General features: G+C 36.9%; 1 protein-coding gene across 3 annotated transcripts in view; it reads left to right on the top strand.

The window, feature by feature from the left end:
- Positions 1-26,245, top strand: part of AKT3 (AKT serine/threonine kinase 3) — a 149,872-nt gene that overhangs the window by 54,130 nt on the left and 69,497 nt on the right. For all 3 annotated transcript variants that reach the window (XM_069009909.1, XM_069009912.1, XM_069009910.1), the window contains exon 3: positions 25,833-25,958. In XM_069009909.1, coding sequence (XP_068866010.1) covers positions 25,833-25,958 — 126 coding nt within the window. The remainder of the gene's footprint in view (positions 1-25,832; positions 25,959-26,245) is intronic.

The raw sequence follows: 26,245 nt of genomic DNA, 5'->3' as shown, positions 1-26,245 counted from the left end.
GAGAGGTTTTCCCTTTCTTACTGACAATTAAACTCATTAAAACTTTTGGCTAAAGTTTAGCTAACAAAGCTTACAGGCTACAACTGTGGGCTACATTACTTCATTTTGAGCATGTTGAACACTGTTAGATTCCTCGTGCTTTCTTCAGCATACTGATAAATACCATAATTTCTCTGGCATTGTAAGTTAGTTCTCTTAAACAGGGAGACTTCAAAATAATGTGAGAAATAGACACAAGGGCTATGTAGGTGTGGTATGTTGGCTCATGCTAGTCATCTTTTTGTTCCTAATGGACGGTAGCTAACAAATTACTCATAGAATCCTGAAAGGAAGGACTGATTGTCCCCTTCAGATTTCACCCTGTTTGCTTACCTGAGCTTTTGGAAAGAGTAGCTGGTTCTCCCTGAAGTTCCTCAGTCTTCCTGCAGAAATCCAGCAGGCACATCTGACCTTCTCAGATCTAATGCATGTGTAACCACAGTATACTGTTTTGCAGGAAGAATATAATCTTGAAACAGTAGTCTGATATGGGACTTGTTAGGAGTGTTAGCTAAGAACTTTTAGCTTGATCCAAAAATATCAGTCCTTTTCATCTGCCCAACTCTGTTTCTAGGAAGATCTCACCTTTCATCAGAATACGTGCAAAAAAATGAAAAATCTGGATGCAGCATTCATGGAAAAGGTTTTTTAAAAAGAAGAACATAATAAAACAGTAAATCTGAGATAACTGTAATGCTATAAAGCTCAGAATGATCTCCTGTTAAAATTATGTTTCTTTCTTCTCTGGAGTCCATGTCTGACTATTTTTTTATTTTCTTCTTTGACTGATGCACTTAAAGCTAGAAATTTCAAAGCATTTTTAGAATGTTACCATATTGATCTCATATACATGCCTAAATTTATGTCCTGTATTAAAATAAATGTAAACACAAGCACAGATTTTTCAGAATGCTGATTGTAAAGCTTTAGTATTTTTAACAAATAATGTACATTTTTACAAATGCTGATAGTGACTTCTGTTATATACTCTTCTTTAGGTCTCTCTCATAACTTTTACTTGAAACACAGAAACACTACATACTTGTGTATGTAAATGGGAAACAAGACACTAACCACCTCCTCACGTTGGAATTCAATACACTATTTCTCCTAATTAGTTGCCTTTGAGTCTCACAAAGAGTCTTAAATAAACAAACCGAAAGCGGATGTGTATATGTGTAACTTTGTGTGGTCATATGAATGAGTAGTGAGCACCCTTATAGTTGTATTTTCTATTTAGCATGTAGCTGAGTTACTAGACAATAAAATAGCGGAACCATACTTGTGTATCTGCTTGGAGCTGTTGAAGCATTTCACAGCTGTTCCCCCCTTCCAATCTCTTCATGTGGTGACAGTAGAAGTTACTGTTCCCATCAGAAATTCTGTAACAAAATAGTAACTCTTAGCACGTTGTACTACAAAAGATTTCGCTTCAACTATTACGTATCAGTTCATGTGATGAGATGGAGAGATTGTGATACACTGAAATTAGCTAAGCTAATGTCTGTCTCTCCCTAGAAGGGCAAAGAAGTTGACCTTTGCATCTGCATTTCAGCTACGTCTTCTGGTGTAGCAGCAGTCTTCATCTGAGCAAGCAGCGCTGGTTCAGGGAATTCAGCTGGCATAAAAGAGATACCCCTTAGCAAAAAGAAGTCTAACTCCTTTGACTTTACTGCAGGTTGGATGAATGGTGGTGTTGATGATATGCAGCGTTTGCATTTTTTCAGTGGCTGAGTGCTGCTGTATTTTGAAATTTGATTTTGGATTATTATGCAGTGAGAGCTAAGAACACGAATCACGAAGATGACCAATACAAAACAACGTTAGAGCTGTTAGTGTACATGAAAAGCTTAAAGTAACTGGATCTTGTGTTTCTTCGTATTTGAATATACAACCTGTAGATACAGTCATCCTTTTTTTTTTGTTTTTATAACTTATCAGATTTTTCTGGTTGTTAAGAAAGAAGCAGCAGAAAAAACAAATTGTCCATGTCATTGTGGGGATTGCTTGTACAATGGAAATTGCTGGGTTCACTATGTACATCATTGCCATGAGAGCTAATAGAGGAAATGAGAGTACCTATTGGTTTGCTAGCCTCTGTTTGGGCTTCACAAAGGATGCTGTCTCCGGAAGAAGCCCAGAAAATTAGCTTTTCCTGGAATTTTCTAGACAATGCTTCCTGCCTTTTTTTTTTTTTTTTTTTTTTTTTGACATTTTATAATATTACAACTTTTTATTAATCTTTTTGATCATTCTTTTGGCCTCTTAGGGAATAAGTTCTATGAATGCAGTGTGTATTGCTTGGCTGGCTCAAGGCAACTGAAGAATTTGTGTAATTTCCAGCTGAGTAGAAGTTGATGAGAAGAAGGTAATGGTGGTTAAAAATATATAGAGCTCTCCTAATCACCCAGTGTGGATGTCCAAAAAACCAAAAGTCTTCTGTTACACATGGAAAAAGTGTTAGAAGGATCTCAGGTACATTTTAATGCTGGTGAAGGATCTCAAGTAAACTGGTCAACAGTAGACTGTCTCCAGGTCTTGGAAAAGTGCTGTGTTGCAAATTTTCTTATGCCAATCGTAGATTTTCCTGCCTGTTTCACCAAAGGTAAAGGAGTCTCTTTCTTTCTGTTGCCTGTCCTTCTTTTAGTACTATGTATTTATCATCTGTAGCCCTTCCTCTCGGTAATGTTCTTAGTCCCTGAGAAGTCCTAATCTTAGCTTGTTAAGCTTTTCATTTGTGGACCAAAAAAAAAAATCTCGCAGCAGGTGCTGAATATGAAATTATTGAGTTCAGTGGTTAAAATTTGGCAAATTCTGAGGTGGGAGAGTTGGATTTTAGCTATCTATAGGTGACACTGCCAGGCTTATGGAATTAACACATTAGAGTTTGACTTTGGAGAAGGCCACTAGACTCGTTCGTCTTGGAGTCACCAAGAAGTGCATCACTGTGATGAAGCATTTGCAATTGCTGAAAACTAAGCTGTGTAGATGCCATGAAAGGCTGAGATGGGCTAGAAAAATGCTTGAATACATAATATTAATAAAATTTAAAAAGAGGTAGAGGTGCTTTGTAAGTATTTTATATTCATTAAACAGAAGGAAGCATGTGCACTCTGACCAAAATACTTACTTGGAACATATTAGAATGAGCAGCTGTCTACAAGCAAGAATTTCCACCACCCATTGTTTGATAGAGCTAGAAGTAAAATACTTGTTATTAAAAAATAAATCTTATGTGTTCCTAGGGACGTTTCTGTGAAAAAGGGTACTCCTGAACATTGAAGGTTTAGTGTTTTCATGGTGCTATTTTGGCAATTGTCCTTGTTTTCCTGTTGATGATGAGTGACCTGACAATTGTAGGCCTGTTAAGTTATGTAATGCCAACATCATCTTTTAACTGGTGGCCCTTTAATGATAAGTATGAACTTAGCATAGGGGTTCTGAGCTAAGAGGATAGCAAATTTTAAGCAGGAGGATAGAACCTTAGCTTCACTTTGGTTTACAGATTGCAACCAACACAATACTGCACAGGTATAGGAAAAAACCCCACCAAAGTGTAGGAAAACAGCTAATTATAGTAATTGCAGCTGGTTTCAAAGTACTTCTAACAGTTTGTGCATAATGCTTACTTGAAAGCATCAAATGGGCGCTAGTTGTGAAATAGAACACCTGTTTGTTGTTGAGCATGTGTTTATGCAGATGATTTTTGTTGTCAAAGCACCTTGATGTAGAGTAGTCCTGTTTACATTTACATTCTCCCCAAAGGATTAACAGTGTTCTCTCAATAAATTTACAGTCTATTCTCCTCTCAAAGGCTGCTGTTTGGAGGGTGGTGTGAACAAGGCAACAAGTGCTTGCTAATCACTTGAATATACATAATTAGCGACAGTCTGGTGCACTGGAGTCTTTGTACAGCCACAGCAGTACTGATTGGCAGCAGCAGATAACAATAGTCGTGGCAAGGTGGTATTTGTTGAATATTTGAAGGTGTTTTTCTTTTATATTTGCAGTAGGCATTTTTAGTTAATTACGCTATTATTCTGGAACACACTTACTATGTTACTTTAATGTCAGAGTTAAAGATCAGTCATGTGGCCTGTTGTACACAAAGGAATAAGACCTTTCTTTTGAGGCTAAGCTGGATTCTTTTTTTTTTTTCCTTCATGATTTTATGAGACTAAGATGGATTCCATGTTTTTTCCTTCTTAATTTTAAATAACCCAAAGTCAAACTGGAAAGCATGACTAAAAATTTGGGAGATGAATGTGTGTGATGATACTCTTGTATTCAGCAGGGATTAGTTTTATAACTGGCTCTCTGACAGGTTCAGTACTTTGGAAAACAAACACAAAATCATTGATGATAAAATTTATGGGTGATATACACAGTAATTAATAAATAACACTGGGAAAAATTATTTGGATTGCTCTTAATGTTTGTTATGTTCAAACAAAATGTTTTTTAATACGGCAAAATGCTTAACATCAATTTAACTAAAGGGACAGTACTACAACAACTAGACCATGAACATCTAGAAAATCAGCTGAGTCACTGTGTATTTGGCAAGGTTAATTTGTATGAAACTCATCAAATTTCCTCTTATTGACAAGGTAGTGGTCTTTGTGTATAGGTTAGAGACTTTGAATATTCTATCTTGGATTTACTCAGGCTTCTGATATTCTATGAATTATGTTTTCATAAGGAAAAAGGGATTCATACATTGAATGAAACAACTGTGAGGTTTGCTTCTAAGAGCAAAACTGTTAGAAGAGAGTGCTGACTAATTATTAAAGGTTCCATATCAAAATAGAAGTAAATACGGAACAGAATTTTGTTAGGCTGTTTCCTGAGTTCTGCCTAAGCAGTACTTCCATTGTTGTGGAGAGTAATGACAATTAGAATTGTTACTAATATTTTGAGGTGTCTCCAAAATGAAAAGGACTGCAGGTGTGCTGGGGGATGAGGTTAGAATTCTCAATGGTACTGCTAATGTGGAGACCTGGTTTGTGTGAGGAGCTGGAAGCTGTTCAGGGGGAGCAAGTTTGACATTCACTCTAGAGTGATCTACTTTAGAAAGAAGTTAATGGAGAATGAGTGGCGAGGTAAGAAGCTCTTCAGAGAAACATCCAGTAGGTACCATGGATGACAAACTGGACATTAATTATATCTCACTGTTGTGAAGGAGGAAAACACATGCATGCATAAACTGTGATAGAACCTGTAAGATGCATCTTTCTGTTCCATTGAGCAATTAAGGTCTTAGCTGGAAAAATGCATCCATTTCTGGGGCTGGAGTTCAAGATTATAAAGACTATTATATAGAGATCAGCAGTGAGAGAGATCAATGATTTAGGGACCTATATATATAGTATAGCCTGGAAGAATTGCAATTGCTGAGGCTAAATAAGAAAAGAGAAGTGGTAATATGATGTGTTCTTCATGTGCACATAGAGAGAAGAAGTTGTTGCAATGCAGTTTGACTTACAAACCAGGAAACCTTTTTTGAAATGAGCATCCCATGAGAAAGAGCCAACTGAGTTGTACCAGTGGCCCATCTAGCTCAGCATTCTGTCTGCTGCGGTGGTAGAGGATGTGCTGTTTAGAGAGAGCTTGCAAGTTTGGCTCTTTTCTTGCCTCTCATTCCCCTTGCACTTTCCTAGTGTCCAGAACTGTTGCATTAGTAACGTTAGATGGCATTGTCTATGGACATGTTTCACCAAGGGCCCTAACTATTGCACTGTAGATTTGGTGAACAGCGGTTCTGCACTTACCTCCTGCCTTCACAATTTTGGGAACTTCAACCTTGTCCAAACTAAAGAGCTCCTGTCTTTCATCCTCTCTTAGAAAAGGTGGCTGTTCCAATGCCTGGATCATTGTAATTTCCTTTCTTTGTGATTTCTCATAATTCCATTATATTCTTCTTGAGACTTGGAGACAAAACTGTGCAAGGTAATGAAGATGTGGGCACAGCACTGTTTTATGTATCAGCAAAACAACATCCTTTCTCTTGTTCTCAGTATCCTTTCTCACATGCCCAACATTTTGTCAGGTGTTTTTGGCTGTTGTTGACATGAACTTACAATTTCATGGAGCTGTCAGTGATGAATCCAGGACTCAACTAAAGCATAATTTATTATTCTGAAGTAAACATTGTTAGGCATAGTTTGTATTGTTTTTTCCTAGATATATTGCCTCACATTTTTGTACCTGATGTTCATTTTTCATCTTTGCCCACTCAATTTTGTGAGATCACATCCTTCTGTTCTCCTGTGCCATAGATGTGGCATTTGACTACTAGCTACAGTGTAGTATCATCTGTAAGCTGTGAGATGTCACAGGTCACACCACTGTCCAGGTCATTGAGGAAGATGTTGTATGAAAATGATGCCAGCCTTGATTGCTGGGAGACCTTCTGACTCTCTCTTTTTTATGCTGACATATTTTATCATCTTTCATTTTCATTTAGGCAGCTTTTCATGCTTCATCCTGGTGTTTTCCCTATAACCACCTTTTAACTCTTCCATTAAGACATCCAAGTGGACCTTGGCAGGTGGCAAGGGGGGAGGGCTAGGAAGGGAGAGTTACTTTATTTTCTTTCTTCGTTATGGCAGCCATTTTTTCTGACTTCGGTATTTTCATTAGTATTCTGCCTGTTTGTAAGGTCTTTTGAGGTAGTTCTTTGCCTTTTTAATAACTGTTTTTGTTATTTTTACCTATATTTTTCTGTTAATGATAAATATTTGCATATCTGATTTAATTGGGCAGCTTTCTTCCACCCCAGTGCTAAACCCACTCGTGCAGCTGGAAAAGGGAGAATCTTAGGCTTGAGGAGTCATATTATTTTAAAAACAATTTAATAATCGCTACAAGTAATAATTAAGTAGTTTTCATCCTGTTTGCAGATTCAGGGGGATCTGTGGACTACTTTGGAAGACTCTACAACAGGTTACTGAGAAAAAACTAACCAACTTGTCCAGGGTATAAGCACTGGACACAGAACTTCTTTTGATATTTAGGACGCTGTGTGTTTCTGCTGAAAAATGTTAGCGTTCCGTGAACTGAAAAAATTTGAAACCTATTGTGTGAAAAAAAATGTTTGGGTTCTTAAATGCTTGCAATTCTTGATAGTTCCTAGGCAAGTAATGCAGAAAATGGTTTCCTTGAAGCTTTTCAAGATGCAGAGTAAGAATACAGAGAAGTAAATTAGCATAGGGAATGGGAATCATGGTTCCATTCCAGTTTCTCTTTTAATATTTAATATTTAAATGAATATTTACATCCCAGAGAGAAGAAAATAGAGAAGAAAAATGATAATATTTTCAGCTTTGGAGAGAATGCCTTTAGAACTTGAGATTCTGAGAGCCTGTGTGGTTACTGAGGAATATGGGATTGCCTTGCATGAGAAAGAACCTTAGTGCAGAAATGTAAAGGAGCTCTTGAATTCAGCAGCTTAAAGAGTAATGGAGCTCTGTGACTGAAGGTTGAATCCAGTTGTATTCAGAACCAAGATGGGGATGATTAAGAGAAAGATTGAAAAATACTAAGGAGAATATTTTGATCATGTCAAGACAGCGTGCATTTTGGAAGATAAGCATTTAAAAAAACAAATAGTTTTTTGCCAGTGCCTGCATAATGGGAGAAAATTCTGTCACCTAGGTTTTTTTTTGAGATGTTCCTGTTCATCTTAAAATATATGATGCCATGAATAAAAATCATAAAATGCCCTATACAGATTTGCACATGAGATACTCAGATTAGCTCTGAAATGTAAATTTGGTGAGAATTTGTCCAAGACTTGCTCAGAGTGTTATTTAAATGAAACAGTAAAAATCCAGTTGCTCTTTGCTGAAGTCCCTCCTGACATGCTGTTTGAGAAACACTGCATCAGTATTAAAAGATAAACTCATTGTAGTTTCTGGTGTGTTTCATAGCTGGGTACTGCTTTTGCTACCAGTTTGGCACTTTCCTACTCAGTACCATGGAAAGAGCTCTCTTATTGAATGTAGAGTGTCTGCAAACCTCCCTTCCTGTGTTTTTCTGTTTTCTCATTGTATTGTTAAGCCCATTAGGTCCTTGCATTTTTCTAGCAAAGGTACTGATATATGGTAATGAAATAATTTCTTATAATATTGTTTTGACATGTTAAGCAAATGGAGTTCTTTAAAGTCACTGTAAAGGCACTTTCTGTAGTGCGCTTTGTGTTCCTGGGCTCAGAATACTACTGTTCTCTTTGTGAGAGATTACAAGCTCCCCACAGTTACAGATGTGGGGAGCTAAAGGTGTTGTGTAAGTCACTGTTAATTTTTTTCCTTAAGTGGAAGCAGGAGTGTTACTATTTTTTTTGCACTTCCATCTAAGGAGCAAGCTTGCATGAAAGATGAAATGGAGCAGCAGGACCATCCCTTTACAAAGAGAGGGGCAACAAGAAGCTGTTTGTGTCTGCTTGGGTGCTTGTACAATCAACAGTAGATACACATACAGCCCTCCCACTTGTTACTCACATAACCAGGTCCTTTAGAAGATGTCCATCCACTGTGTCATGGAGAGAGGGAAGTTTTGAAAACAGTATCTAGAGGATGTTTTAATTTTTATATCTAACCAGATGAAATGGTACACTGCTAATGAAGGGAGAAGTTCAGGTAGACCCTGCCTGGAACATAGACCCCTTGATACCTTGTGATGAATTCAGAAGGAATAGGATTTGTCAGCTGGTGGGGTCAGTTACCTGATCTTGCAGAAGGCTGTCTGATTTCTGCCTTGCTCCACCCACTCTTTTTTTTTACCTGTTGGGCTAGTGAGCTGCGCAAGTGGCAAATCAGACAATGAAGACCACTGGGCAGCAGGACTGGAACGAGGAGGAGGAGGAGGAGGAAGTGTTTCTTCTCAGCTGGATCAGCTGACGTGTTGTTGCAGGGGGGAGTAGAAGGCTTAGACAAACTTCGTTAGAGAAGCCCTTTATTTGAGTCTGGGGTGCAGGCAGAACTCCCTTGTGTTTTTAAACTCCTTCACAGAAAGGGGTTTAAATGAAGGTAATCCTTCCTTAGCCTCAGATATTGTCAACAGTTTAAATTTAAGGAATTATAGAGGTGTGATTAAATCACTTAATCCTGCAGGTTTTAATGATGGCAAATCAGATATATTTATAAAAAAATGAGTTATTTATTGCGAGAAATGAACAGATAGAGGATCTTAATCAGAATTACTACACAGTGTAAAAGCTAAAAAATACTAGTCAACTATAGTATAATGTAAATGGTATAGTGCACTATATTAAAGCAATTCTTTTTAAGCAATTATATTAAAGCTAGCAGTAGAAACGCTAAATAGAGGTTTTGATATATCTCACCACACTCCAGTCATGAATACTTCTTTCTCTTTCCCTCAGTGCCTGGGAAATAACTGTAGAGAGGTGTCCCAAACTCCACAGGAGAAACTCCACTGCAAGAAAAGGCTGTGGAAGAATCTAACTTGTATGAAAGTAGACTGGACTCTCGTAGCATAAAGAAGTTGACTGCCAGTCATAGGCCTCCAGGTCTGTTTAGCAGCTGTCAAGTCTTACTTCAAAGGGACAGATGTGTGTTTGAAGCTGGTAAGCCAGGCCAGCCTTTTAGCATATTCAACACCAAAAAATACCACTATGGTGCCACCAGTAGCTCCCACAGAGAGCTTGCATTGCTTTGTCTTCTGACCAGACTCCAGGCCAAGCAGATCAGTTTTTTTCAGGGCAAAGCATCCTGCTACAGATCTAGTGAAAAATTTCATCTGGAATACACACAGGGGTTTTGTTGGAACTAGGGGAGTCTGAAAAAACAGGTTTGTTTCAGAATCTTGTAGAGGGCTGGAGTTTTTCTGTAGCTTACTGATCACTGATCCCTTGACATCCCCTTCTTCTGCCCCTTACAGAAATGGTAAGTACATTAGAGAATGGCCAGATACCTGGGAAATGTTTCTTCCCTTAATCATGGATTGTATGAAGAGAGGTTACTGTCTGTAGATGAATAATCATATCACGAACTTTCAGTCATTCCCTATCAAAATTTTATCTGCTGTTACAAGACCAAGCTGTCACTGAAAACTCAATATTCTGAACTGTTAAGACTAAATATGCCTAATATACCTAAACTAAATGGTCAAGATATAAAATTTAACTGAATTAAACTGTAAAAATCCAGAAGAAAATCTTTTGTTAAAACTGTTTCAGCTGTGCTGGTGATGCTTGATGTTCTTGAGTGCACACCCTTGTGTAAGCAGAAATGTGGAAGACTCTTAGAGGAGATGAAAAATTTGTGTCACTTCTCCCTGATGTGGAACCTGTATTCCCTGGTGAACGTCAGCATGGAAAAATGCAGCAGCATCATAACGGGCGCTCATCTGCAGCACGACCCCCGGAAGACAAAGCAGCGTTTTACCTCTCGGGATTAACAAACATGTGGCAGCTTTAGTAGTGCTGTTGGTAGTCAGGTGATAGACTGGCCATATGTCCTCATACCTCATTCTGGCATAAGATTTTTTCTCCCCCCCTCTTTGAAATTTGAAATAGAAGCATAGCTTTATTCAGTTGTCATTTGTTCCAGTTCTTATGTCACAGACATGAAACTCTAAAAGATCTTTTAAGAAGTTCTGTACCCAAGTTTTTCTCACTCTAAGTCTTTATTGGAAAGGCTTCTTTCTCTGTTTGGTTAGTCTTACGGGGGACATACAGAAATTATTATAGAATGTAGATGACTTGCCTCATAAGAAGCTTAAGCATCTAGTTAGGCTCTAAATAGGGAGATGAATGTTTAAGAGTTCTTTGGGCACCTACACAGCTCAAATCCCTTCCCATAGTACAGCTTGGTCCTTTTGACAGTGCCATGTTCACAAATAGCATAGGGAAAAAAGAGAGGAGGACAAGGTTTTTTGCAGACAATTAAAACTTGCATCCAGGTGATTAAGAGTCCCCATCTCTGTCTCTGGGGTTTGGGCCAGTCATGTGAGGATTTGACATAAGAAAAATAATTATTTAACAGTGTTTCGCAGTGGGGAGAAATGGAAGATATTACTGGCTTTCAAGTATCATGAAGTTAAAATATTTAATTTAAAAATAACTGCAAGCTTGGAGAAATTGTGTTTTCTGTCTTGTAGTACTTTATCTCTGGCGTTTTATTACTCTGAGGAGATAATTTGTAGTTCATTTTAAGCAAATTAGAAAATATAAGTGTTACATCAGTGTAATGAAAACATCATTATTAAAGGCTGAAGGAAGCCTAAAGTATGGATTTGCCCTCACTCTTACATAAGTTTTTATATTTCTTACAGATCAGATCCTCGTATTTCAGCTATTTAGATTTTACCTAATTTATTACTTTAAAAGAGAGTTTCAACCATGATTCTTAAGGATTCTTTAATCCATTAAAATAAAAGCGAAACTCACAACTACCTCTAATAAATGCTTTGATTAAAATGGACATTTCTGAACCTTCTACAGACAATACCTGCTCAGATGTGACAGCATTTGTGACATCACCAGTACAGACTTTCACAAGGATTTTCAAGTCAGTGTTGTAAGTTTCCATTTAATTTTTGTTAATTAAAGAATTGTGCTGTTTATTTTCTAGAGGGAAAAAAGTCACTAAGAGCGTATCAAATTTGTTTATTTAATTCAATAGAAATGCAAATATATTTTTTTGGAAATTACAGTTCCTTATTGGTCCCTATTATTTTGGTGTCACAAATGTTAAATATTTGGTGCCAGTTAATTATTGTATGTATAATCAGAATTTCAGAAAAGCCAGATGTAGGAGGAGATTATCAGTGTTTTCTCATGTATAAAATTTTACTTCTGCATTGAATAAACTAATTGTAGAGTTTGCTGGGATCTAGTTAAGGTCATCCTGTAAGTTATTAGACTGTTTTGGAGGCTAAGTCATTAAGCCTTTTTCAGTAGTTAGATTAGGAAGAAATTGTATGCTAATAGCAGAGAAACCACAAGATATGTATCTGTTAGTGAAAAAAAGAGTAACAAACTTCATCCTGAGCTTGGTGAGATAAATTTATATGTCTTATCCAGGCCAGTCATCTTTCAGTTCCATCTTGTGGCTGGAATTTGGGGGTCATATTTTATAGCTGTGTTTTAAAAGTTTCTAAAATCACTGAAAATGATGCAGAAATTTTGTGCTAGTAAAATGGCAGAGCTGAAAATTTTGCATTTTTTCTTCTCATTCAAGCTTTTTTTAAATTAAGAGGCTGGAAAAACTTGAAGCAAAAGACTTTTAATGCCTCATTTGCCTGAATATTTATTGCAATTGTAATATAATAAAATCATGCAAGATAAATTAAGGTAAGATATGTACATTAGAATTGAACTGTGTTATAGTTCTTATGTGGGGTTTAGGAGCTGTTTTATTAAATTAAAGGCAGTGAAAGCTTTTAGAAATACGTAGAATTCTGAGGTTATCAATTAGTTGGGTTTTTATTTTTTTAGCTTCTTCTAATTTAATTGTAATCTGTAAATTTAAGAAAATCCTTTACTGACCAAATTTTCTTCTTAGCACTGCTGTTAGGATAGGACATATTTCACAGCTAACTCAAAATTTCAATTTATATTGGGATCTCTAATTTGCTAAGATTTTGTAATATTATTAAATTGTAATGACTCTTTCACATGTAGAAGTATGTATTTCTAGCTTTTCAAATGGTGCATTTTAAGTGATTTTTCAGTTATTTGTCAGAGTACAGAGATTTTCATAGTTTACATATTTTTGATCTATAATTTCTGTGTATATATGTGTAGAGTAAATGACAGTATATTCTGACACATGTCAGGATATAATTTGGTTGTATAGAACGTGCAGTTGTTATTAGGGAAATTCTTGGCTTAATAGTTTGTCAGAACCATTGTGGCATCATTGCTTAGAGATGCAGTTGATCTTAGAGGCTTGAATCACTTGAACCTGATTTTCTAGCTTGACTGGAAAACAAGAATTGCACTCACAAGGCAGAGCAGCAGTCTCATTAATTAGTAGTTAATCTTGCCTAAGTTCATGCTGATGCCCCTTCTCCTTTGCATCTTTCTTGCCCTCAGCCAATTACTCCCATCTTTCCTTTGTGCTGATACTAGCTGTACAGTGACCTGAAATTGTTTTGATCTGGTCAAAGCCTTTTTTCTTGGGGTGTGCTTTCTTTAGACCTGTCTCAGCTGTGTGGGTGCCAGTGCTGGTGCAGTGGAGTGGGATGTGGGATACACTGCATATTCTTTGCAGCTGGTCCTCACCTTCCTAAATGGACTGCCCTGATACTGTTCCTGTTCTTGTAGTTGAGGTGAACCAAAGTGGCCAAGAACTGGGACTTTCGTTCACCATCAATACTTCCTGGCTAGTACCAGATTTGTGCTAGAACAAAAGATGCATAGCAATTAAAGGAAGAACATGTCTATGTTGAATGTTTACTCCAATTTCCTGATTGGGAGATTTTAATTTTTTAAGAGAAAGTGCTCACACAAGTTTGGAAACGTGTCACAGCATTCAAGGAGAGGCTGGCTTTTTCTAAAGGTGCTGGTAGGACTGGGTGCTGAATTGGTGGGAGAGTGGCTGCATTGCCATGGTGCAAACCACTAGTTTCGTGATGAATTTATAGCATTCAGCTAGGACTGTGCATACAGAATGTGTGAAAAACTTTTCTTGAACTCTTCTGAAAACATGTTCCTGTGAAATGACTGGTACCCTGCTATTGGCCACTTGTGTTGTTAAACCCTTTTGTCGTAGTTCTTCCTTTGAAAGTGGAGCCTAATCCAGTCTTTCTTTCCTCACTATGCTTTTCTCTAACTCTGGTTATTTCCGTGTGTGTGTGTTTTGTCTCGGAAGCTCTTCTGTTGTCTTGTCATTTTTAAAAATGTAGTTATCAGAACTGTAATTTATTTGTTTACCTTGGAATAATATTTACAGTGTTTGTAAAATTCTGTAACTTTACAAATGAGAATATTTCCCTTTCTTCTCAGTATTGCATACTTAAACAAGGGGTATATTAATTGTTCTTTACTGCTTAATTTAAAACTAAACAGTGTGTGAGCATTTCAGGTTATTTCTGTAACTGTTTATTAATTCAAGTAATTCTTCAGTGTATTTCGTCTGGTGTTTCTCAGCTCACTGACATAGTGTTGCCACTCTGAAATTCCTCTCATTCTTAATAAACTCAAATAGTTTTACTGTTTTGCAGTACATGCAGTGGTAACCCTAGATCATTGTATATATTGACTGAAAGTGTTCCTAACAGAGAATTGTAGAGCTTCATGGATTGAAAGTTGAAAATTTGACTATGTATTCCTGTTTTGATCTCCTTCTTTTACCCAATTTCCTTTTTCTGTTCTGTTCCACCACATGGTTTTTTTCATTCACACAATTAATTTCTTTAAACTTAATAAAAGCTTTTCTTAAAATATGAAATAAATTGTGTCAGTCTCCATCCATTTTATTTTCTTGACATTCTTAAAGATAGCCCATATGATGGGCATGGTTTTTCTACTCAAAAGCAGTGTTGCCTTGTTTATCTTATGTCAGTTTATGTTATTTAAGTCTGTGATTAAAACCAGAATTTTAAGCAGTTTTCTCTGATTGCCATCCGGCCAAGTTACTTGAAATTTTCAAGGTTTTTTTCAAACTTTTGGAGTTTTTTGTTTTGTTTGTTTTTTCTTGGGGGTGTGGGGTGTAATTCTCCATTTAGAATCCTTCAGTCAACCTGTTATCAGTGAAGGATAGCTTTTTTCTGCCTGTAGTTTTCACCTCACTTACAATTTCTTAGTACCTGTGGATGTATTCTGCCTAGTTCTGGGACACTTTAGTACTTAAAGCTCCGCTTCAATACCTCCTTTCTGAACTAGAAAGTATTTTTCTGTTCCCTGAAGTAGATTCTGTTGTTGTCTTCTGAGGTAAAAACTAATTGAAAGAAACCATTCTGGTTCTTTGCAAGTGTGTTGTGCTCAACTGCAGACTTCATTTTGTGTCTGGTTCATTTTTCACTAAATTTTCATCTCTTAATCTGTTTTTTATTTCCCTTGCTTGGAAGTTCACTACATCTTATTTTCTGAAAGCAGCACTTAAGATTTATTGATTTTCCCATTTCACTACAGTATTTCTTTATGTAAAGAAACCTACATTTTCCCAGCTCCACTCAACTGGTTCCTTGTCTTGTCTGTTTTCATGATGATTTGGTTGTAAGAACAGGGTGAAAAGCTGGAAGTATGTCCTAAAGAACAAGCAGATCCTAAGGGCTGGATGGTATATTTCCCAAATTTTGCAGGGGTCCTTATGAATTAAGCATTTGGTTTATTAACAAAAATATTGCAAAGGATGATCTGGGAAGAAAATGGGGGTGGAGGTGAGGGAGTGGATTTGAAGTCTTTGTCTCCCTCCCGTGCCTTGTGTTGAAGTTCAGTTTCACCTTTAATTTACTTAATAGCTCCTGTCCCAAATATGATGGAACTGAAATATTTTGTGGTTACTCTTAAATGGTTCTTGAATTAATTCCACTATACTGCATGGATGAGAAGAAGAATACTTTCTGCTCATGTGTTTTAGAGCCAACAGTATCAAGGAGTATTAGTGTCAATAAATTACTTCTCTGAACTTTATTATGTGTGATATTTAGCCAGTTTGAGAGAAATTAAAAAAAAAAAATCCTTGAAGTGGACACTATTTAAATTTGGGGGCATGGAATTTTCTGCAATTAATTGGATTGCTATGGTAGGCCAATATATTAAGCTCAGGCAGTTTTGCTGCTAATTACACACAACTTCTCTGGAGTATCGGATATTCAGATCCATTTTATGAATATGGTAGGGAGAATAACAACTGTAAAACAAAGCACTGTGCATGTAAGTGACTGTTAGCGTGTATTTCAGAAGGGATAAATGCTCACCATATGGTACAATTACTGTGTCCAAGTTTTCAAATTAGCTTCTCTCATCCTCCTTATTACTGTCTTTAAAAAGAGAGGAAAAAAAACCAACATGATTTATCTACTCTGCAGCAGAACTCTTGACGCAAAACAGCAGCCCAGTTCTGTCCAGTTTTTTTTTCCTAGCATAATAGAGGCTGTCGGACTTTTTTATACTAATTACTGTGTGAGCCTCAGATGAACCCCCTTCAATTCACAGGGCTTTGTTAAGGGAGGAGCTGTCAATGTGTCTGCCCGTTTGCAGCTGTGCTGTGGCTTTAGCTTGCTTAACATTATGCTGCTTTTTAGACTTGACAGAAGGGATTTTTTTTTTTTTTTTTTTTTTTTTTTTTATTAAGGCAAAGCAGCCTTGTAGCGAAATGGTTTAAGCAGCTGCATTGTGGGGAAGCACAAAGAAGTTATTATTGTGTCTGTTTAGGGGGGTCGGATGGAGGGGGGAGATATTCGGCTGCTGTTGATGCCGATTGTTGACTTGCCATCTGCCAGATAGGGAGAAGAAAAAAATGACAGCTCCAGCAGGGTGTTCAAGAGGTTGTTTGGAGAGACGCATAAACATGTGCAGATGTCGAACTGAATAATGGCAAGAACTTGAGACGGTTTATGATGCTGCTGTTGTGTGTGCATATACAGAATGAATGTATGTGGAGATTTGGTTAGGAGGAGGGTACATATTAATTATCATTGTCCCCCACCGCCTCCTTTACTTCTGTTAATTAGTTCAGGAGTTTAATATCTTCCCTCCCTCCGTTGTTTATTCCTAAAAAGAGCCTTTTCTTGTAGTAGGGAAGAAAACTTTTGGTTTCTCCGTGTGGTGAGCTTAAAAAAAAAAAAAAAAACAACCAAAGCAACAACTTAACAAATTTGGTGCTTGTGGACGTAGAAAGAGTAATGTAGTTATTTCAGTCTCAGACATTTGGGGGACAGGTGCTTTACAAGTTCTTACATAGCTTTGTCTGTCTGCCGTAAGCCTGGTACATTGCATACCCCTACTTCTGCATCCTGAGCTTTTCTTATGCAGAAAGTGCCAATTGGTGATTGTCCAGTATTATAGAGTATGCTAGGGGTTAGAATGAGATTAGCAACTAATTTTCTCTTTCGCTTGATCTTATTTTCAGTTATTTTTCTGAAGGCAAGGAGCTGGTCAGGCATAGCTTATATTTCCCAGTTTGACAGTTGCACATAAAATAAATTTGGATTGCTCCGTAGGAATATAGTTTTCTTTCTTTTGCTAAAATCCTTTCTTATTTCTTGTTCAGTGATTATGGTGAGTTTCCAGGATACTGTGAAAGAAATGTGAGAAAGGATACCAAGCATAGAGGCCAGAAAGGCTAAATGAAAGCATTGTTGTACAGGTGATCTCTTACTTTGACGACAGAAAAGGAAACTTTAAAATAATGAATTTTCATCTCTAATATTACATGACATTTAACATTCAGATACCTGTACTGAACTGAAAAATGGAAAATGAAACAGTGGTTGAGGTGCTTTGTGGATGTGGATTGCAGACATATCTTCATGTTATCAGTATGTATCAGGGTTTTTTGGTCAGTTTCAGCATGACTTAAATATTATTGAAATGAACCTAACCAGTGCTTCCCACAAAGCCCTTACCAAAAGTGAAGGTACTCCACTTTATTGTGTCTTCCATCTTAAGTCTAATAAGCATCTGTAGGTCATTGATAACAGTAACTACTGACAAGAGCATTTGATGTGCCCTTCTGTCATCACTGTGGCCGAGTGGGAGATGTCAGTTTTGGATTATGTCAGTTTTAGCTGAAACTTCAGGTGTGGCTGCCTCCTGCCTGAGTACCATTTCTGCATCTGAGCCTAGACAGAGGTCACCAGCACTGCAAATGGAGACTTTCTTTTTGCCTGTTAGTTGGGTTGTTGGTTCTTCTTCCCAGAATTGTGGTGTTTTATGTGTTCCATCACTGCTGGTGTGAAGCTCAGTTACTCTGGGTAGTGCTGCAAGGCTGCCTATCATGAAGCATTTCATGCAACCAAAGAGATCTCTTGATGTGTACATCATTAATGGGTGTTCCAGCTCAAGCACTTTGAGGAGTGCTTGGGCTTATCTCGTGCTGATTCTTTGCAAATGATGCAGGCTAAGCAACAAAGCAAAAAGGTTGACTTCAGTGACGTGCCTTGAGGGAGAAACGTAGGTGAATGGTGTTGGTGCTGGCTTTTTGGCACCTGGCAAGGTTTGAGTCTAGGAGCACACCTAGTGACAAGGAGAAAGTTCAGAGGAGCTATTTTAAAGTTGTTACAATGTGCCAGTTTTAAAAGTGAGACAGTTTGCTTTGTGAAAACATGCTAGCAAGTGTACCAGTTTTAAAGGGGGAAAAGTCACATAATTTTTGATGACGCATGTATCTGTTAAAGAAACTCAATTGAATGATAATGCTATTGTCAAACTTACCATATTCTTTTGCAAACAATGGGGAGTTTGAAATTTCTTTTGTAAACAGGTGTTAGCTGTGTTACAACATGCTGTAAGTAGATAATATTAAGAAGATGTTTAATTCAACTTGGCCACATGAAAAAAGCATTTATATTTTAATCATCTGATTTAATGCATTTGTACCAAGTACGTGAATTTACATTATTGCTGCTGTAACTGACTGTCTTATTCACTGTAATTTATTGATTAGTATTTGTGTATTTGCCCTACTCTTAAAATATTTTCAAAACCTGAAAAAGATCCTTTGGTCTACTAGCACTTGATAAAAGCAAAAGAAAGGAAAGTAGTATTTTTTTCTGTTATACAAAGTACTACTTGATACTGATAGTGCTATATAAAAAACATAAATATTTAGAAGTACTGAGAACATTAAGGTTTTAGCTATAAAATAATACGTGAAACCATATTTAAAATGCTTTTTTGCATTTACACAAGTACAGCTTAACACTATTAAAAAATAAAAATCTGCTCTGAAAAGCAGATAAATAGTTCAGCATTTTTGGGCTTTTATCCTGTATTGCCTTGTGCATGAGAGAAATTTAGAAAATGTGAATAGAGTTCGAAATGTTTCTGGAAAACAGACCTTGGTTTTCCATTCCTGAATAGCAAGCATATTTAGAAAATATTGATCACCTTTGTTGCTCAGAGATGCTGATGCAATAGAGGACTCTGTATTCCAGACAGCATGTGTTAATAGCAACTGCTATTTAACTTATTTATTGTTCTAATTCTTATCCTTCAAGAATGAGGGGGAAGTGAGAGTGATGTTGAAACTGGCAAGTTTTTCTTCCTGCTGGCTCAAAATGGGCATGCTAAAGGTCAATTCTCAATTTGTCAGGATGTCAGCTAACTCAGTATTTCTGGTAGGATTTTTTAAAAGGACAAACTTGCATGCATATGAAAATGAACATTTATTTTCGATGCGTTGCCAAAACACACCAGTAATTTTGAGTGGGTATTGTAGATGTCCAATTTCAAAACTGCATTTATGTGTGAATAATGGTATGTCTGTCTCTCTGTTATTGAGTACTTTCCTCTAGATTTTTTGCATGTTTTAGAGAAAAGATTATTAATGCAACAGGAAATCGTTGAATAAATAACAGGAGCTGAAGTGCTGCTGCATTTGTACAAGGTAGGACAATGACTCACTCCACCAGTCGTAATGACAAAGCCATGGTGGCTTGTGATTTGAACCCTAGAATCCTGGAATACATTTGTACATTGCATTTACAGCGTGGGGAGAAGAAAACCCCACAGTAAGGGCAGGGAAAATCTTTCCATTGGAGAGATTGGTCCTCCCCATCACTTTAGCTACAGTGGTGCGCCTGAAACCACGAAGAGCTGCTCCGTGTCCTCTCCCTGCCTGCTGACTGCACCTCTGCTTGGGAGGAATCTGCTTTCCTAGTAGGAGCCCTTCTCTTTGGTCACTACTTAGTACTGCTTCAGGAACAAAGAATCTGCTGTTTGCCAGCTCTTCAGTGCATCTGGGCTGGCATGGAGGACAGAGGGTTGTCCCTGCTTTCCTCCCCCCTTGCTCAGCTGAGGCACTTCTGGAGCTCATACCCGAGGCTGCTCACTGCCTTCTGCACAATATTAACATCTGTGGGGTTTCCACTGGTTTCTGGCCACCTACCTTTAAATGGCTGAACATAAATTGACCAGTCTTCTATCTGAGCTGATCATTGAGATGCTGTGACACTGAAAGGCACTTGAACTTTCTCACCTAAACTTTGCCATTTGCAAGAAACTTAATGGAAGCCTAGCTGTGGTATAAGCCAATGCTCACATGTAGCATGAAATGTTTCCTATTTCTCAGCTGGGACTAGAAAAATTCATTTGTCTAATGCAAGTACAGATGTGCTCAAAATGTCATTCAGCATTACTGGGAACTGTGGGAAAACAGTTAGTATAAATAAATAATCACTGTCTCGCAGTGTAAGAGAGAATCAGAAAGTGGTAGTTCCAAATTCTGCTTTTCTTTGAACTGCCAGCAAATACTTATGAGAGGGCTTCTAATAAAACTACGTTTTAAAATGCTAAGGCATGTTAGAAAAAATCATAGGTTCATTTAAATTTTTACTATGCAATAAGATTTTGTAAAATACTTGCATAATGTATGATTGCACACTCAATTAGATTGAAGGACATAAATTATTAGGATAGATATACTTTCTACTTATCTTAAACATTTATTTTATACAGTAGCTTTGAACTGTGCTGCAAATTTCTTACAATGAAATTAAAAGTAAGTAAATATTCTAACAGAAGTGCTTTGCATTTACTTAGTGTCTACTGACTTAATCAAATAGTCTGCTGATGCTTCCAATCGTGTGTTAGGTAACACTGCCCTCAGAGGGCCAAGGTAAGGAAATTCAGTCTCAAAACCACTGGCATTATTTCTGACAATTTTATTTGACCTGACATTAATTACAGTTGTTCTGTTTAAAGAAAACTTGCATATAGTTGTGTGATTTACTTTTATATAATGTTGCTTCATGCTCTTAGATAAATTTAGTTCCCCCCCCCCTCTTTATTAAATGCTTTTGTAGGGAGTTTGATCTAACAAAAAAATGCCTTAAAAAGAGAGAAAAAAAAAAAGGAGGGGAGACAATGTTTGTGTATTATTTCTATTAAATCCATTTGAGTAAATTGATGAAACAGACAAGAAGCAGAATTTTGGTGTGTTCTCTTTTTGGAGGGTTTTTTTCTCTTTTTTTTTCCCCCCCTTAAATCTCACTTGTGTCTGTGTGGCAGCTGTTGCTTCTTTTAAGGAAGCAAGTTTTTGAACTCAGGTTTCTGTTGCTTATCAGCACTGTATATTAAAGACATTTCCTTCACACCTCTGAAACCATTTACATATTGAAAAATGTAGATGTTTTGCAAAAGTGTTTTTTTAAAATACGTTTTAAAATAACAAGATTAATTTAAAATTGCTGATTAATTTTTCAATAATTGCTAAATTTCCATATGCTTAAGGATTACAAATGGTGAGACTTAACAATAGCAACTGCCGAGTCTGAGGTGAAATACATGTTTGAAGAGAGAGTTTGGGTTGCGAGGTAAAGTAAAAAAATTGCAAACTTCTGAGTGATAGGTTTGTCTAACACAGGTTTTTTTTACTGCTCATACAATTTCTTAGAAAGCTCTCCTTTGTGAGGCTTCTCAACAGTATGAAAACTACCAATGTTGCATCACTGGAATCAGCATATTTTGTGAAATGTCCTGAAGGCAGGTTTCTTGTTACTGGCTGTCAAAGGCAAAAAAAAGAAAAATCATTAAGGCTGCAGTACAGAGGCAAATAAAGAGGCAGCCGCGAGGGTCATGTTCTAAACAAACCTTCATTAAGCACTCTTTGTTACTGTTGTTAGCCAGTGTATTATTAAATACAACGTTAATTAAAGAGTTGCATGTTACAAGGGTGCTTTTTGCATGAAGATCGGATTAAATTTTCATGTGCTTCAGGAATATACTGCTGTCTTACTTAATCTTTTGGGTGTATTCTCTCAGTAGTTATTAAGAAAAGCAGACCCCAACAACATAAAATTTGTATTTTGTGTGTATGTATTTATTATCTGTATGGATCAGCAAGATGCATATTCTAGTGCCACTTTCCTTAAGCAGCTTAAAAAACTTATCCTAGAATTAAAATGATGTAGGAATTACTTGGCTTTCTTTGCTCCAGAGGTTGCAATTAGAGACCTCTTCTTACTGTCTAATAAACAGATACTAAAAGAATGTAGTTTTCAACTTAGAAGGGTGTAAATTTAGGCAAAATAATAATTTAACTTACAATAACTCAGCAGGAAGCAGGGTACAAACCGATTAAAGCTCTATGGCAGATCCACTGCTTTTTTAGATACTGCAGCTCCGTTTTATTAAATTGTCAGGATATCTTGTGGTTTAGTTAGCCTGCCTGGACTTCTCGTCTCTCATAGAATTACTTTTCACTTGAATTAATAAATTTCACATGTAAATTTCCTCTAGTTTGCTTGTGTTGAAGTATTTAATAAACATGCATTCCAAATATCTTTAAAATTATTTAATATTGGTAATACTGAGAAATAAGCTTTTTTTTTTAGATGTAGGACTGCTAAGTTAGAAGACATGTGGAAGTGTTTTTTCTTTTCAAATACTCTGCTTTGCTGTAGCATTTTTTATATGGAGAATTTCTTTCAAGGCAAATCAGTAAGCACATGTATTAAGAAGTATGGACTAAAATGTTATTCTGTCTTTAGGCAGATTATGTAAAAGGAATGCAGTTACAAGAGAGCACCTAGAGTGCATCTTGAGAGCCCTTAAACCACTTGAGTAGCTAAGTGAACAGATACCACAGTTTAGTCTTCAAAAGTGTTCACCCATTTCTTAATTAAATTACAAAATAAATATAGGGCAGATGATAAATGTTCACATATAGGCCTTGGAGAGGAATTGGATTAGTATTTTCAAGACAAAACCAGAGTTTGTGTGTGTGCATGTTTGTATAGATGTTTTGTAAAAGTAGTCTGGCCATGATTCATGTTGGGAAACAACTTGGGAGAAAAATTCTTCGAAGAAATATGTCTGTGAAAGAAATATATGGATCCTTATGAAGCCATAGTGTTTAACAATGGCTTTTAAATTGCTTTTTCTGTGTCTGGCTATAGTTTGCAGAGCGAAAACAAAGGTACAGCTGTGCTCATAGGTAAACTGGTACTTACCTGTCCTATGATTATCCAAAGTTGCTAATTCTCTTCAGAGGAGCTTGGAAGTGCTACTCTTCTAATGGTTCTTCTCCAGGCATAACATCAGCTGCATAACTCAGCAGATGATTAAAAATCTGTCCAGTTTTCTGATTTAGAGAATCTGTGTTTGGCTGCTATTGGCTGCTCAATCTAAAGTGTTGTCCTAAGTGGTGAAGAGGGAGTAAGTGATTGGAGAAGTGTGTGCTGGGTCTGTAAGGCTACCCGTTAGAATAGTTTCCTTTTCCAACAGGTTTCCTTCTGGAGAGTGTATGTAAGCAAACAAAGTCTTCCATTCTTTCCTGAGTGACTATTAAGTGTACTTACCCTATCAGCCCTGTTTCTTAGAGCAGAGTCTGCTTATCTCCCTCTCCAGTTTATTCCTTGCACAAAAGAGGACTCTCTCTGAAACCTGAGCCCTTGGATGGCTGACCTGCCTTAGGCACGTTGATGCAGTCTCCATGCTCTCCTAGAATTCTTCAGTAGGTTTAGGTGCCTGCCTTCTAGATAAGAGTAAGATCTTGATAGATGGCAAACACAGTAACAGGCACTTTCTCTCCTAACAGTCACTTACTCTTACAATGAAAGGAGATATAGTTTATTAGAAAAATACAGAAGATTCTCTCTATCATCTCTTTAAGAAAGCAACTAAGATGTTAGTATTTTTAAAACTTACATTGGATGATCTGATATGTTAGGTTTTGTTTTGCCTTCAACTATTGAGTCCATGCAGATTTCAGCAAATTTGTTGCAGGGCATATTTTAAATATTTTTAAAATATGACTCATACCTTTACTTAGGCCTATAATTATTTCATTTTCAAGTATTCATCAAACTTAATTTATTGCTTTTCATGTAATGCTGATATAGTTTTTCATTGTTGCTGGTATTAAAGTTGCACATTTGTTTTCCCACACTGCACTCGTGTTTCTTCTTCAACTTACGAAGTATCCTGTACCTGTTTGTTTTGCTTTGGTTTTTGTTGCATGCTTTCATGTTAACTGGGATTTCCTACTGTGAAATGAGCTCAGACTGGCAATATCAGTAGGGAGGTTCCCAGCCAAACTGGAACCGAAGGCCTGAGATAAAGCTCTGCATCAATACAAGTGTAACTAGTGCCTCTAGGATATCTGCTCTAGTCATTTAGTGGTCAAATTAAGTCACACTTGGGCTTTTTCAGTTCTTTCTACCTATGTGAAAATGTCTGCATAACAAAGTCAAGCAAGTACCCTGCTATGTAGAAGCAGGACTAAATAGGAAAGAGTTTTGCTATGTAAGCCAGCCTGAATAGCCCAGGGTTAATTTTTCTCCTCTTTTCTCCATCTTGTATTCCCTACTCTCCTTCTCTGCTTAAATACATGTTGAAAATTGGACATGTTAGTGGCTGCAGTTGGATTTGATCTGGGTATTGTCAAAATCCTTACAAGCTGTGCTCAAGTTCATCAAGGCCATATCAGCAATTCCCATGTTGAACTTCAGTGACAATTAGTTGATTGCTGTGATGGAAAGCTGAAGGTGCAATTAATGAATTTTTAGATTACGCTTTAACAAAGTAATCTCCACGGTATGGGGATATAAACTTCTTTCTGACTTTTGAATGGCCTAAAAGCTACATAACTACAGCTAACAGGGTAGTGAGGTGGTAAAGGGCACTGGTGGGCTGGGGCTTAGCCCAGGACCAGTGCAGCCCCTGGGATGATTCGTTCTGAGCATTTCACAAATGGTGAGAAGTCCTAGGTTCCTTCTTGGAAATTCTGCATTGTTAATACACTTTTTTTTCTGAAAATACTCACTTCTGTAATGATGAAACAGTGACTTTAAGTAAAGTTTTAGTAATAGTTATTATTTACTCCACAGAATTTACAGAAATCAAAGATGAGGGGAGTTGGGCAAATCTAAACTAGCCTGTACCGAATTGAGTAATTGCACTCTAAAGATGAAATTGTTGCTGAGATTCTGGTGTGACATTGTACTGAGGAAATTTTCCACCCTTAATAGCAAATAAGTGGCATTAATTAGGGGGTTGTGTATTCTGTATGTTTCTGGTCCTAAATTCCTCATAGATTGGAGAATCTTTTGCTCAGGCTGGGGTAGGGGGAAGGTGGCACAGTAGATTTATTAGTGGACTTACCTCTTACAATGTAATTGGCTTCTACTTTTTTTTGTTTATTCCTTTTGCTTTCAGTTACATTTTTTAAGCATATTCTGCATAAATTTTTTCCATTACCCCCAATTTCCTTGTATTTGCTTAGTGTATGTTTTGAAGAAATTAATCACTTCTGCTTTGCTCAGCAGGGTAACTGTTCTACCTTGTAGTAGTTTAGATGTCATTTGGCTATTAAAAGTCAAGCTTTAGAGTTGTTTTTTTTTTCCTGAAAAAAAATTGAATTATGGTGTAAGCATGTAGGATATTTGAAAAGTATAGTATGATAAAATGTAGAGTTTTATATACCGTACTTGTAGCTTCTTATTCCAGAGGCATCATTGTACAGTCCAGGCTTACCACTGCAATTTAATTTTCCCGTCTTTTGGATGGAATTAGGGTTTTCTCTGCAAATTGAAAACATCTGAAAAGATTTTGGTATAATTAATGTTTGATACCGATAATATGATACATTTTTTAATATTCAAGTTTGGGTTTTTTTGTACAGTGCTAATGAACTTTTTTTTTTCTTCTCCTTTAGGAGAATATATAAAAAACTGGCGGCCAAGATACTTCCTGCTAAAGACAGATGGCTCTTTCATAGGCTATAAGGAGAAGCCCCAGGATGTGGATCTGCCATATCCACTCAACAACTTTTCAGTGGCAAGTATGTATTTCCAGTATTTATTATTCTCTCAGCATATTGACAGATTATCTGCTACATATTTCTTCGTGTATAATTCAGAATTTATTGGTAACAGTGCAAGTTTAATGTCATGTGCCATACTAATGCACCACTAATCTTACATCCAGCTCTACATGATGTATTTACAGTAGCATGGAAGAACCATGCGTTGGTTTTTGAATGTTTTTTGGAAGTCTAAGTTCTCATTTTTTGTGTGTGTGTGTGTCTGAAGTGTCTGTAAATAATGAGGACATTTGACAAATGATTGC

Source organism: Aphelocoma coerulescens, chromosome 3 (assembly GCF_041296385.1).
Source record: "Aphelocoma coerulescens isolate FSJ_1873_10779 chromosome 3, UR_Acoe_1.0, whole genome shotgun sequence".
In the NCBI taxonomy this organism is placed as follows: domain Eukaryota; kingdom Metazoa; phylum Chordata; class Aves; order Passeriformes; family Corvidae; genus Aphelocoma; species Aphelocoma coerulescens.
This window is presented reverse-complemented; position numbering and strand designations above follow the sequence as displayed.